Consider the following 13,725-nt stretch of genomic DNA (forward strand, 5'->3'; position numbering starts at 1 on the left):
ATCGTCTCCTCACTCTGGGCGAGGGTCTTTGACTCTTGAGTATCCAGACAGAACCCATCATGCTCCACTTTCAGTTCCACCCTCAGACATCTGCTATTTCTGTGTCCAGTGTTTGTTCAACACTCCTGCCCCTCTGTCTCTCCTTAAGTCGTTTCCTTCCAACATGGTTCTGCCTGGTATTGTTTTGTCAGTGTGAGTCACAATTTGCGGTGTAGATTTTGTGATTAAATCTTCACTCTCTTCCCTTCTCACAGGCCATCAAGAATGAAATCAGAATCAGTTAATAGTTTGTTCAGGAGACATTGTAATAAAAAAAAAAAAAAGGATAGATTTGAAAATTGTTTTCCTGTTGGCGAGAAGCAGCATGTAATTTATCAGTTTTTCTTCCAGAAAGTTTGAAAAGCTGAGCATATCATTGTTTGTATTTTTTGAAAAAAATGTTCACATGTATCAAATAAAATGAAACCATGCATTAATTTAATGTAATAACCCTGTTTCAGTTCTCTGTGTGTGTGTGTGTGTGTGTGTGTGTGTGCATGCACACATGGGCACATGCATGCACGCACATGTGTCATTGTGTGTGTCAGTGTGTGTGTCAGTGTGTGTGTGTGTGTGTGTGTGTGTGGTGTGTGTGTGTGTGTGCCACTGTGTGTGAGATAAATGTTCTAAGGAAAGGTAACATCTAACTTATTCGAAGTCTTTTTACTCAGTACACCATCCAGCTCAATAGTCCTATTTACCTCAGTGCAGTACACGTATACTGTGTCTACAAATCATGACATAAAACAAAAGTCATTGTTATTCAAACGCCATAGATCCCTGCATCCCTTAGTGTGTCTCTGCTCTGTAGTGGCACAGACGCTGCAGTCAGAGTGGTATGACGCACTGGTGTATGAGACAAGGGCAGGACAAATAATTGTTCAGTCAGGGCACTTGTAATAAGTACTGGCTGTCTCCAGTTACACCCAAATGTTATCACCACTCTTGTCCCGGTGTGCTGTGATCACTGCCCATGCTGGAGATGAAAATCAACAGGATGGCAGATGACTGTTATCTGTGGGTGAGGCCCCTGTTTTTTTTTCTGTCCCCCCCCCACCCCTCCACTCCCCCACCCCCCCTTTTAAGTGGTTTCCTTCTGGTTCTAAAGCTTTTGAGTTGTTTATTTCAGCCCCATCTGTCATAGGTCATCAGCCCCATCCACATGTGATATGCGGCTTCTGTTGAAACGTGTGTGTGTGTGTGTGTGTGTGTGTGTGAGTGTGTGTGAGCGTGCACAAGTTCTTGTATTGATCTGCACATGTATGTATCCTAAATTCTACAGTATTTGTGTTTGTGTATTATTTTCAGTTTATGTTTGTACCTTTTTATGTACTATCCCCCCAAATATTGCTTGTGACCCCAGTACACTTGGTATTAAAGATTTATTCTATTCTATTCTATTCTATTTTTAATGGCCACCAAGGACATAATCATCATATTGTGTGTGTATGTTCTGTTTGTGTGTATGTGCGTGTTTATGACTTTGTGTACTTTGTGTGTTTTTGTTTGTGCACATGTATGTGTGTATACATTTGTGTGTGTGTGTGTGTGTGTGTGCGCGCGCGCGCGCGCGTGTGTGTGTGCGCGCACATTGTGGGTGTGTCATGACTAAATGTGTGTGAGTGAAATCGACATGTTGTATTTGTCACTGTGTATTACTAGTATGGTGTGTGTGTGTGTGTGTGTGTGTGTGTGTGTGTGTGTGTGTGTTGACACTACATCAGTACTGTGTTTAAGTGTGTACAGACGTGTTTTAATATGTGTGTCATACCACATCTTTAATTGGAGCAAGATACAGAAAAAAAAGAGAAACAGAAACAGAGATTTAAGATTTAGGAAACATAAACAGATAGATGAAGAAGCTTTGGCAGGGTTTTGTGTTGGCTGAAAAAGGCATTGTCCTTCTTTTAAAAAGTTGACTTTTGAAGATATGGATTCATGCTTTTGATATTGTTATACTGCCAGTGATAAGCAAGAGATTGTGGAGGCCCTTGGACTGTGTGTAAGTGGGAGAGTTCAAAAGAAGAAACAGGGGGAAGTAAAAAAGAAAAGAAGAAAAAAAGAAAAGAAAAGAAAAGAAACACACCTGAAAAGGAAGCATGGCTGCCAACATGGCAAGGTAAAAATGGTCACACACATAAAGCCCACTCGTATGGTTGTGTAGATGTATAGGAGTGAAAGTGGGAGTTGCAGCCCACAAACACACAAGAAGAAGAAGGAAAGAAAAAGAAAATGGGGCACGGCTGTGCCGCTTAACTTCCAGCAGAGCTATTTAGTTTCAGAGTTCAGTGAGCGGTCAGGAGCACGGCTGCTGACCTAGATTCCTCTGGGATGGGGGGGGGTGGAGGGGAGCGCGCGCCGCGCTCTTTGTGCCTATGTTTCCAGCAGAGAAAGGTGTATTGTTTAAGTGATTTTCATTTAACCATATTCGTGCACACCGGTTTTTGTTTGCTGTCATTTTTGTGTACATGATTCCAGTGAATGTGAACTTTAAGTGTGTTGTGTGATTTACCAGACACTGTCCGAGTGTTTGTGTTACATCCAGTTATTTGACCTAAGTGTGTGTGTGTGAGTGCCGACAAAAATGGAATCTGGTGCGGTAGTGGCAGCATTGCTGACTGGGCAACACACCTTCAGTGAACACTTGAGATGTTTGGATAATATGTGTCGTGTGTGTGGTGAGCGGGTTCTCAGAAGAGATAAAGATAAGGGGTTGAATGCAAGACTTTGTGCCAAGTATTCTTCTGAACTGTTTCGTTTTTTCGGTCTAGATGTTTCGAATGATGAAGAGGGCAAACATCCCACATGCATTTGTATCAAGTGCTACAAAAAAATGAACAAGGGGGGGAGGCAACACACGCAGTCGTCAATTCACTCAAAAGAACGTATTAGGGATGCAGTCACAAGATGACAAACTGCGTGTCATCATGCAAGAGCACATGACTATTGTCTCCCCCATGCGTCAGCAAGTCGTACCCCAAGCAGGAGAATCACGGCACAAATCAAAAAGTAAAGAATAAAGAAATTTTCAGCCCTGTTCTTTTCTCCACCCTGAATCCCTCCCTCCCGCACACACACATTGTAAGGAAAAAACAAGAAAAGAAAAAAAATGTTTGAGTTTAGTCAGTGTCACACTTCAACTGAGTGGATTACCAACTACAAACAAGGAGTTCATACGGATTTATAAGTTCAGGTAGGAATGGATTTTATTATTTAGAACTTACAAATGCATGTCAGTACGTTACATTGTGATCGTTTACTAAAAGCATGGTATCGCCAAGGTGTATCTTTTAGACTGACCAAATGCATGTCGCAAGCAAAGGCACACATACTGACACGCAAAACATCTAGTCGGCGAAAATCTCTCCCCCCCCTCTCTGTGTGCGTCTCTCTCTCTCTCTCTCTGCGTCTGTCTCTCTCCCTCTCTCTCTGTGCCTCTCCCCTTTCTCTCTCCGTACACGTTCCTCTGTTTCTCAGTATGTCTGTCCCTGCATATATATGTCTGCCTGTCCGTCTCTCTTCCCGTGATGTTGAGAGAAGTGTGAAACTTAAGTGGCTGGCAGCAGTTCTCAGTGGAGCTGATCGTTAAATACTGACACTAATTCCGGGGCGGTCTGCCACCTCTAGGTAACGTATCGGCTATATTTTCCTTCCAGTTGTATCGTGGAGACATGCATGTATATCATGATACAAGTTTTATCTCCAAGTAAAACGATGTACACACACAACACGGAGTTGAAATTGAACTACGTTCCGTGTGTGTTCCTCAGTTCGAACAGAATGTTCGTGTGCTCGCTAAGTTTTGGACCGCTTGTACACTGCCTGTAGGAAATTAAACCTGCTCATGTTTGGTATCGTTAAATTTGTCAGAAAATCACACATCCATTCACACCCATAGCGCCCTTCTTGTTGCATTCTGACATAGAGTATTATTTTTTAAAAGCACATAACCCTGTTTCTGACAGTTTATCAGCAGCAGCGAAGCTGTTCACAGCTGTACACACTGCCCGTGTAACATGCGCTCCGCAAAGAATAGCGCGAAGTTAGTGGTGCGCCAGAGCGCTGCCCCATATACTGCCTGCCTGTCTGTCCAGGCTATCACCTTTCCAACGTTTCGCGCTCGCTCGCTGTTCATCCCTCTCCCCTCCGCTTCGCGCCAAAACTAAAAGGGCTGCCTTGTGCCGCCGTGGGGGGCCAGAAGCCATGGGAAAGACAGTGATTGACTGTAGCCAGCCCCTGCCCTGAGCCTCACCTTGACTGACCAGCCAGACAGGAATGTCAGCAGTGTGCCTCTCACTTTTGTAGTCCTTCATCCACAGGGAGCCCCCCTACCCCTCCCTTCTGGCTTCTATTTAAAAAAAACCCCAGTAATATCTTTATCAGTTTAAGAGAAGTGTAATGTTCTCAGATTTGGAATACCCAATTCACACCTTCACCACTCACACACACATACACAGTCACACACACACACACCTCTTCACCACTCACACACAAACTCATTCACATGTTCACACACACATGCATGCACATGCAAGCACACGCATGCACACACACACATGCACGCACACACATGCACACATGCACGAACGTGTGCACCCACGAACACATGTGGTAGCATTCACTTACATGCTTATATATTATTTATTGGTGTATTCATATGCAATGTATACATGTATTTGTATGGACCCATACTCATACTGGAATTAGTGAAAAAGAAACATTCCTCTTCCACTGATTTCACTGTTTGGTTTGTAAAGTTTGTATACATTTCATTATCACACAGAGCACATGTTCTTTCCACCTCTTATAATCCATGGGTATAGTTTCAGCTTATCTATGGAGGTACAACTACAAGACTGGACTCTCAGGACTTGTTTGCAGTGTTTACCTTTAGGGAGGAGTAAGGCAAAGCCTGCTAACATGTTTGTCCAGAAATGGAACCTAGCCATGATAAAGGGTGTTGGCAGGTTGTGTAGCTCATCACTGAACTTGAAACCCAGCAGTCTAGTTTTCCACGTTCTCATATCCCTTCCGTTACTGGTGAACACTTCTGTACTTTTATCAGAACTGGTGGTGTTACTTTATTGTACATGACCGATGGAGGAAGGAGGAGAAAGGGGTGCTTTTCCTGACCCATTAAAGTATGAAAATGACCCATTGATTTTGTGGTTAACTCTGATTCTATCTTTAGATCTATCTACACACACACACACACACACACACACACACACACACACACACACATTCACACAATACATACATGTATATATATAAATATATATGTGTATTTATAAGCGTATAGTATACATGTATGCATATATTATTATACAGAATTTTGTACTACAGCCTCAAAAACCTTGAAATAGGGCAAGATTTTTGCACTGAATAAAGGGGGATGACTGGCAGACCTTGTGCATTGTGATAAATTATCTATTATATACAACACCATGCTTTCACTAGTTTTAGCAGTTTTCAATTAAAATGAAATGTGATACAGTTTGTCTGAAAACAAGGTGTGTTTTAATTTTATCATTGACTGTTTAGTTTGTATTTTCCTGCACGCAACATGCATAATGGACCTTGTTGTCTGGAAGATAAGGAAGCATTGCTTGTGAGCCAGTTGGTTAGAGCACAACTGATATTTGTTACTCTTTCCTGAAAAAAGCCAGTTCCCGAATCTTGGCAGCAGATGGGGTCTTCATCACCACACTCTAGTGTCACATACATCAGTTATCATGGTAAATGTTTTGCATGAGGTGTAACGCTCAGAAACTCTGAATCTCTGGCAGTGTTCCTGATCCAGTGGAAGGCTCAGAAATGTAAGTCCACCTGCCTGACTGAATAGAATGTTCTAAGCAATGCACAATGTCAAGCCAGCTTCTGAGTCACACAGTGTGCCCCTAATTCAGACATGAAATTCTTTTTTCATCAAGCAATTTTTCTTTTGGTTTTCCTGATCAGTTTCTTCTTATTATTGTTATAGAATTCTGTCTGCTGTTGTGTATGTCTGACACTGTTTCCTGGCTTCAACTTTTCAGTCCTTTCAGTTATAGTACCCATTAACACTTACAGAACACTTTACAGATGTCTAACTCCGCTCCATCCTGGTATAGTGAACAACTCAGTGTCTGTACTCCTTGCTCTCTCCTCTCTTCTGAAATGGGCACTGCAAGTTCAACCCTGTCATTTTGAACAGAAGTCCCATTATCTCCGGTCCTTCTGTTGTTACACTCCTGAATTGTGGATAGCTATTCTACACCAGACACTCTTCTTCTCTGGCTTCTTTCAAAAAGAATCTTAGAACTCATTCTTCACTGGGTTCACTGTTCAGTAAGTTCTTTGTCTTTCTTATTTCTGCCTCTGATCCTGGGATCATCCATATGTATTCTGTATGATTGCCTGCAGTCATCAGTGTTTGTGACTGGACATTAAACAAAATTCCTCCTTCATGTGTTGAGCAACGTCAGTGTCCATTCTGTTTTCCTTTTTATTATTTGATAAACTCATTGAACTGTAGGGTACATATTTTAGAAATGTTCAGTTAATATTATTATTATGATTCATTATTGTTAATCATCATGACTTGTGATGCTGTCCCCAGGCATACGTCACCCAGAAGAGCTGTCATTGCTACGGAAGTGGGACAAGGATGACCTTAAGCGGGTGGCGAAGGAGGTGACCAAGTACAAGAAGAAGAAAGACTCTGGAGAAACGGCGCCAGGCCCCCTCAGTCCCAACGGCACACTCCACTCCTCCTCAGGCAGCATTGATGGCAAGCTCAGCCCCTACCCCAGTCGCAGTCCCCTTGGGCCCTCTCCCACCGTGAGTTCTGTTGTTGATCCTGTGTGGTATTGTGTTGTCGAATGTTACCCTGTGTGCTTTTGTGTTGTCTCTTGTTGATCCTCTGTGGTTTTGTGTTGTCTCTTGTTGATCCTGTGTGGTTTTGTATTGTTGATCCTGTGTGGTTTTGTTGTCGAGTGTTGCCCTCTGTGGTTTTGTGTTGTCTCTTGTTGATCCTGTGTGGTGTTGTGTTGTTGATTGTTGATCCTGTGTGGTATTGTTTTGTCTCTTGTTGATCCTGTGTGGTGTTGTGTTGTTGATTGTTGATCCTGTGTGGTGTTGTGTTGTTGATTGTTGATCCTGTGTGGTTTTGTGTTGTCTCTTGTTGATCCTGTGTTGTATTGTGCTGTCTCTTGTTGATCATGTGTTGTATTGTGTTGTCTCTTGTTGATCCTGTGTGGTGTTGTGTTGTCTCTTGTTGATCCTGTGTTGTATTGTGTTGTCTCTTGTTGATCCTGTGTTGTATTGTGCTGTCTCTTGTTGATCATGTGTTGTATTGTGTTGTCAGTTGTTGATATTATGTGGTTTTCTGTTGTCAGTTGTTGATAGTGTGTAGTTTTCTGTTGTCAGTTGTTGATAGTGTGTAGTTTTCTGTTGTCAGTTGTTGATACTGTGTAGTTTTCTGTTGTCAGTTTTTGATACTGTGTAGTTTTCTGTTGTAAATTGTTGATACTGTGTAGTTTTCTGTTGTCAGTTGTTGGTACTGCACAGTTTTCTGTTGTCAGTTGTTGATACTGTGTAGTTTTCTGTTGTCAGTTGTTGGTACTGCACGGTTTTCTGTTGTCAGTTGTTGATACTGTGTAGTTTTCTGTTGTCAGTTGTTGATACTGTGTAATTTTCTGTTGTCAGTTGTTGGTACTGCACGGTTTTCTGTTGTCAGTTGTTGATACTGTGTAGTTTTCTGTTGTCAGTTGTTGGTACTGCACGGTTTTCTGTTGTCAGTTGTTGATACTGTGTAGTTTTCTGTTGTCAGTTGTTGGTACTGCACAGTTTTCTGTTGTCAGTTGTTGATACTGTGTAGTTTTCTTGTTGTCAATTGTTGTTGATCCTGTTTGCTTTTTTCTGTTGATTGTTTCATGTTTGGTATTCTTTTGTCAATTGTTGAACCTGGACTGGTTTTGTGTTGTCAGTTGTTGATCCCGTGTGGTTTTGTGTTGTCAGTTGTCTGTCCTGTGTGTGTGTGTGTGTGTGTGTGTGTGTGTGTGTGTGTGTGGATGTGTGCATGCGTGCTTGCGTGGGTGGGGATGGGTGGGTGCTTAGGTGTGGGGTGGGTGGGTGTTTGCGTGTGCGCAATTGCATATGTGAGTCTAAATTTTCACTTAGATAAATGTGGTGTACAAATGCCGTTCATTATTATTATTATTATTGTTATTACTATTATTGCAATATATTATTGTTATATTGTTTTATTGTTATACTGTTCTTTCCCCAGAGCACCCTGGTGCGGAGTGGTGGTACCTCCATGTCCATCTCGGCCTACAACACCATCAATGGCTCCATGACGCCGGGCTCCATGCACAGCCTGTCCTTTGAGGGCTCCATGGAGTCCTCCCTGGCCAACAGCCCCCCTGTGCCTAGCAAAGAGGCCTTCCAGTACCTGTACCGCCCCAAGAACTTTGCCGAGAAGGCTCGCATCAACTGCGCGTAAGTGTGTGTGTGGGATGTGGCTGGACAGGGGATCAGGTGTTGGTGGTGGAGCCTTGTGTGTGTGTGTGTGTGTGTGTGTGTGTGTGTGTTCTCTTTTTTATGGTAAGTTATGATTTTTCCTGACCTGTTCTGTTCAGTTTTGACTGTATATATGTATGTTGCTTACACAGTGGTATTTGTATAAAATGTACAAAGAAGATGCTATTTTTTTAAATACTGGTTTTATGTCCTAATTGGCACTTTCATTGTTTTAAACTAAAGGGAGTAAGAGTTCATGACCTGTTGTTAAAAAACAGTAAGAGACCTTGATCGAAGTTTGTGTTGCCAGACTGAAGTGAGTAACCCAGATCTGGAGTCCAAAGCTGTGTCTGATGACCCAGATTATGTCATTATGTAATTATGTCATTATGTGATGCAGTGTGAAGGAAACAGAAAAGCGAGTGTGTACTGTAAACTTCCTAGTAAATGTCCAGTATCTAGTAAATGCCCATTCATCATTTTGTGTCAAAAACTGTGCATAGTTAAAATACCTTGTCAGTGCTGACCTCCAACTTTGGGGGAAAGATAAGAAAAAGAAGGAAGAAGAAAATTATCATTAACAAATATTGATTCAGTTTGCTATTTGGATCGGGGGAAGGGGATGAGGGGAGACTGGACAGAGAGAAAAGAAAGAAACAAAGAATGGTGAATGGGTGAAACACATCCTTTATACATTTGAACAATTTCCTAACGATATCACCAGTTTAATAGGAGACTTTTTCTTTTTGCATTGACTTAGTAAACAACCAGCCAATACTTTGTGGTGAAACTAAGTAAGTGTTAAGTACCCAATAAACATCCACCAATAGCTTCAGAGTGAAATTTGTGCAAAGTGGGTGTGTGCTTACATGGTAGTTTACAGTAATTACAAGATGAGTCATGAAGCAAAACTAAATGAGGCTGATTAATTATTATGTGTGTGCGTGCGTGTGTGTGTGTGTGTGTGTGTGTGTGTATGTATGTGTGTGTGTGTGCGTGTACATGCGTGCATGCGTGCGTATGTGTGCCAGGTGGCTGGATTCGTCACGGTCCCTCATGGAGCAAGGGGTTAACGAGAACGACTTCATCATGCTCAAGTTCAAGTTCTTCAATTTCTATGATCTGAACCCTAAGGTATGTGCAAAGGGGCTGTGTGTGTGCGTGTGTGTGTGTGTGTGCGTGCGTGCGTGCGTGCGTGCATGTGTGTGTTTGTGAATAATCTTATTTTGTTTTGTTGTCAGGAAACCAGGGAAAGAATTTCATAATTATTTGTAATGTGAATGTACATAATGTTCACGTAAGAGCAATGTGTTGTCAGCAGAGCATGCGTTTGTACTGTGTGTATGTGTGCAACATGATACTCAGTGACCTCAATTCATTACCTTAGATATGTTTAAAAAGCACACCTGTTGGGGGTTGAGGGTGGGGAGGGTGTGTTATGGAGGGAGAAACATACATATATATGAGAATGGAATGAGTGAGAGAGAAAGGGATAGAGTGGGAGGGATGGATGGAGGAGGAGGCATTGTATGAGATGAGGAGAGATAATGATAATAATGATAATAACTGGGCATTTATCAGTGCTTTCCCCACTGCACAAAGCGCTTTACAATCCACACACACACACGCATACGAAACACGCTCAGTCCTGAACTCAGTCACAGTCATGCACAATAAACATACGTATGTGCATGCAAACTCGTACGTGCAATACAAACATCCATCCATCCATCCATCCATCCATCCATCCATGCATGCATGTTGATTGTGTAGGTATATTTGTGTGTAATGAGTGGTAATAAGCAGCAAGAGAAGGAAATGGAATTTTAAAGAGGCCAAGAACTTTCAGTTGCAAACAGTAAAAAAAAAAGGTATGGTGACTCGCTCCTAAAAAAGAGGTGAAGCATACATTTTCAAGCCCTGTTGCTTAGCTCTTCCCATCAGCTAGCCTGCAGGTTTAAAAAAAAAAGAAGTAAACAAACCAAGAAACTTCCTGAGTATAAATAGCAAGAGAGTTTCCAAGCATCGGTGTGGGGTATGAGGGGTATGATGCCTCCAGCCTCTGTGCTGGCTTCTGTGGGGGTGTGAGGGAAAGAGCAGTGGCTCTGTGGGCACATAGCATCCTGTGTAGACTTGTGTAGTCTCCATCATTCCTTGATAAGTGAAGGAGATTATCCCTCTAGATATAGCCAGGACCTATTAGTCCACACCTGACAGCTGCTTGCTGTTATTCTCTGAGTTTGTAAGTCTCTCATTCTCTCTTCCTGTCTCTCTTTGTTTGATTCTCTCCTTTTCTGTCTCGCCCTGCTTTTCTGTCTTTGTCCATCTGTCTCAGTTTCTGTCCCATATTTCTCTCTCTGTGTTTCTCTCTCTCTCTCTGTGTCTCTTTGTCTGTCTGTCTGTCTCTCTTAGACTCTCCCCATCCCCTCTCTGTCACTCTCTTTCTTCATGCTTTATTCTGTTTTTGTCTCTGTTTCTGTCTGTCCCTTTCTTCCTTTCTCCCTGCCTTTGCACACACAGGATAGGCAGGGTTTGAAGGTAAACACACGCGCACACACACACACACACACACACACACACACACACACACACACACACACACACACACACACCTCATACATGCCGGTATGCATAGGCCTGCACACACACACACACACACACACACACACACACACACACACAGGCACACAAGAAAATAAGAGTGTCTAGGGGTAACTTCAAGTGATACTTGGTGATTTCCTTTGTATATACATGTATTTGCCGGAATGTGTGTGTGTGTGTGTGTGTGTGTGTGTGTGTGTGTGTACTTTTGCACGCATGGGTGCGTACTTCTGAGAAGATGGGGCTGAGTTACAGTAATACGCAGTGCAGTTTTACAAAACAGTTCCTGGATTGTTACCAGCAGAGTGAGGCATTGAGGAATGTGCATGCTCCCTGCTCTGCCATGCCTATTATCACCCGAGTCAAAAAGCCAGTCCCGTCATAAATCACTTGTGACCAAGTAGAAACAGAAGGATAGTATAGCTGTCTTCTGTTTCTTGTTCACTGTTTTCCACCCCTCCCATCCCAAGCCCCCCACATCTCTCCATCGTTGACCTAGTCCTATGATTTTGTTCTTGAAGTTTCATGCCCTCTTCTGCTTTCTTGTGATCTGTTTTTTGTTTTTATTTTGTTGTGAAATTATAAAGCCATCACTTTGTATATTGATGAGAATATGTAATGTTAACTTAGTATATATAATGTTTTCAGGATGTGGCATTTGTGAAGGATGGTATTTCTCACACTCACCATCAATGCCTTTAGCTTATGAGGGATTTTTCTTATCTGAACTTTAACAAGTGTATGTTAAACATTGTCGGCAGACTAACACACAGATAAATAGCTGATATTTATTTAGTCTTCATTTGCCATGGATGTTTGTTATCAGATTTGCTTTTAAACAGACAGCCATATAATGGACTGAAATTTGTCAGTCCAGTTCCTAAACTTTGGGTTTTTTTGTTTTTTAATGAGAAAATAATAAGTGTCTTCCTTGCTGGGGAAATATTCCCATGGAGAAGCTGAAATAAAGTTTTGTCTGGGCTCAAGGGAGAGAGAGAGAGAGTGTCTGTGCACATGTGCTGTTGTTTATTTGTGTGTTGGTATTGTATGTGTGCACCTGTGGAAGAACGGAATGGAAGAGCGAATGACAGACAGACAGTCAGGGTGGTGGGATAGCAAGGGTGGATGTGCCAGGTTTGCCCCACTTTACCAGAAATTGCTCTGATGTTAGATCCCACCACAGTTCCATGTAAAGGTTAGTCAGAAATGTTATAGGGAACCAGCTGGTGTGTGTGTGTGTGTGTGTTCGTGCGCGTATGTGTGTGCATGCATATGTGCACGAGAGAGAGAGAGAGAGAGAGAGAGAGAGAGAGAGAGAGAGAGAGAGAGAGAGAGAGAGAGAGAGACTGTGTGAAAATGTTTGTCACATTTTGTGTGTGTGTGTGTGTATGTGTATGTGCATGCATATGTGTGCAAGAGGGAGATGGAGACCGTGTGCAAATGTGTGTCACACTATGTGTGTGTGTGTATGTGTGTGTGTGTGTGTGTGCATGTGCGTGTGTGTGTGTGTGTGAATGTGCATTCCTTGAGTTAGTTGAGTATGGACTAAAGAAAAAATGTATTAAACAATCAAACCAACTGGCGTAATAAAAAGTGAGCAAAAAAACAAGCATCAAGCCAAGAAGAAAAAGAAACAGCGGTTGATATGTTTTCCTTTCCTGTGTGCATTTTTTCACTCTCCCTTGCTGCTGGAGCTCTTTTTGCACATGTGTGTGTGTGCATTTGTTAGTGTGTGTATATGTGTGTGTGCATGTACATGTTTGTGTGTCTGTGTGTGTACTATGTGTGCATGTGTTTGCTTGTGTGTGTGTGTGTGTGTGTGTGTGTGTGTGTGTACTCTGAGTATGCACTCTGTGTGTATACATGTATAGCTGTCTCGGGCAATTTACATACCATTCCTTGTTTCAACTTTTTTTTTCTGGCAGAGATTTTCTTAGCAGGCACAAGACATTGAAGAAAGAATGAACACTTACAATTTACTTATAATTTTTTTTTCTTATAAAGTATTATAACAGTTAAAAAAGAAAATCTTGGAGAGATCTGTGTCTTGTAGACTGTCTGGGGAATATCTACCACCATACAACAGCTTCCAGATGCAGAGAACATTTTTGTATGTTTATTTGCAGGTTTTTTTGGAAGTTTTTTTTTCTTTTCCATTCCAGACACACCAGGAAAACCTATCAGACTCACTGACTGTGTCACACATGACTAGATTACACACTTATGTCTTGATGGCATAGTTGTCAGAGTGCCTGAGATGGCATAGTTGCCAGAGTGCCTGAGCCAGGATGTGTGCTTGAAACTGAGAGTGTGTGTGTGCATGTGCAAATACACTCCAGTCCAGCCCGAATGCCAGCAGCTTAAGTGATCAGAAATGTAGAGAACAGAAGCCTTAAAGTTTTACAGTCGGCAACTTCCACTTTCAGGATGGCAGCTTAGCCAGCCTGAAAGTTTGCAACATAACAGTTAAATCCAGCAGTATAGCGCCCTAAAGCCAGTAGTAGAATACCGTAAATCCAGCAGTGTAGCACCCTTAAGCTAGCAGTGTAGCATCCTAATACCTGTTGTATTCCGCCCTAA

At 42.2% G+C, this 13,725-nt stretch overlaps 1 protein-coding gene across 1 annotated transcript in view; it reads left to right on the top strand.

The window, feature by feature from the left end:
• The window catches only part of LOC143280983 (fermitin family homolog 2-like), a 55,440-nt gene that overhangs the window by 20,053 nt on the left and 21,662 nt on the right, over positions 1–13,725 (top strand). Inside the window, exons 3-5 of the mRNA XM_076585833.1 lie at positions 6,641–6,861; positions 8,312–8,523; positions 9,576–9,678. Coding sequence (XP_076441948.1) covers positions 6,641–6,861; positions 8,312–8,523; positions 9,576–9,678 — 536 coding nt within the window. The remainder of the gene's footprint in view (positions 1–6,640; positions 6,862–8,311; positions 8,524–9,575; positions 9,679–13,725) is intronic.

This window comes from Babylonia areolata, chromosome 4 (genome assembly GCF_041734735.1).
Source record: "Babylonia areolata isolate BAREFJ2019XMU chromosome 4, ASM4173473v1, whole genome shotgun sequence".
NCBI lineage: Eukaryota > Metazoa > Mollusca > Gastropoda > Neogastropoda > Buccinidae > Babylonia > Babylonia areolata.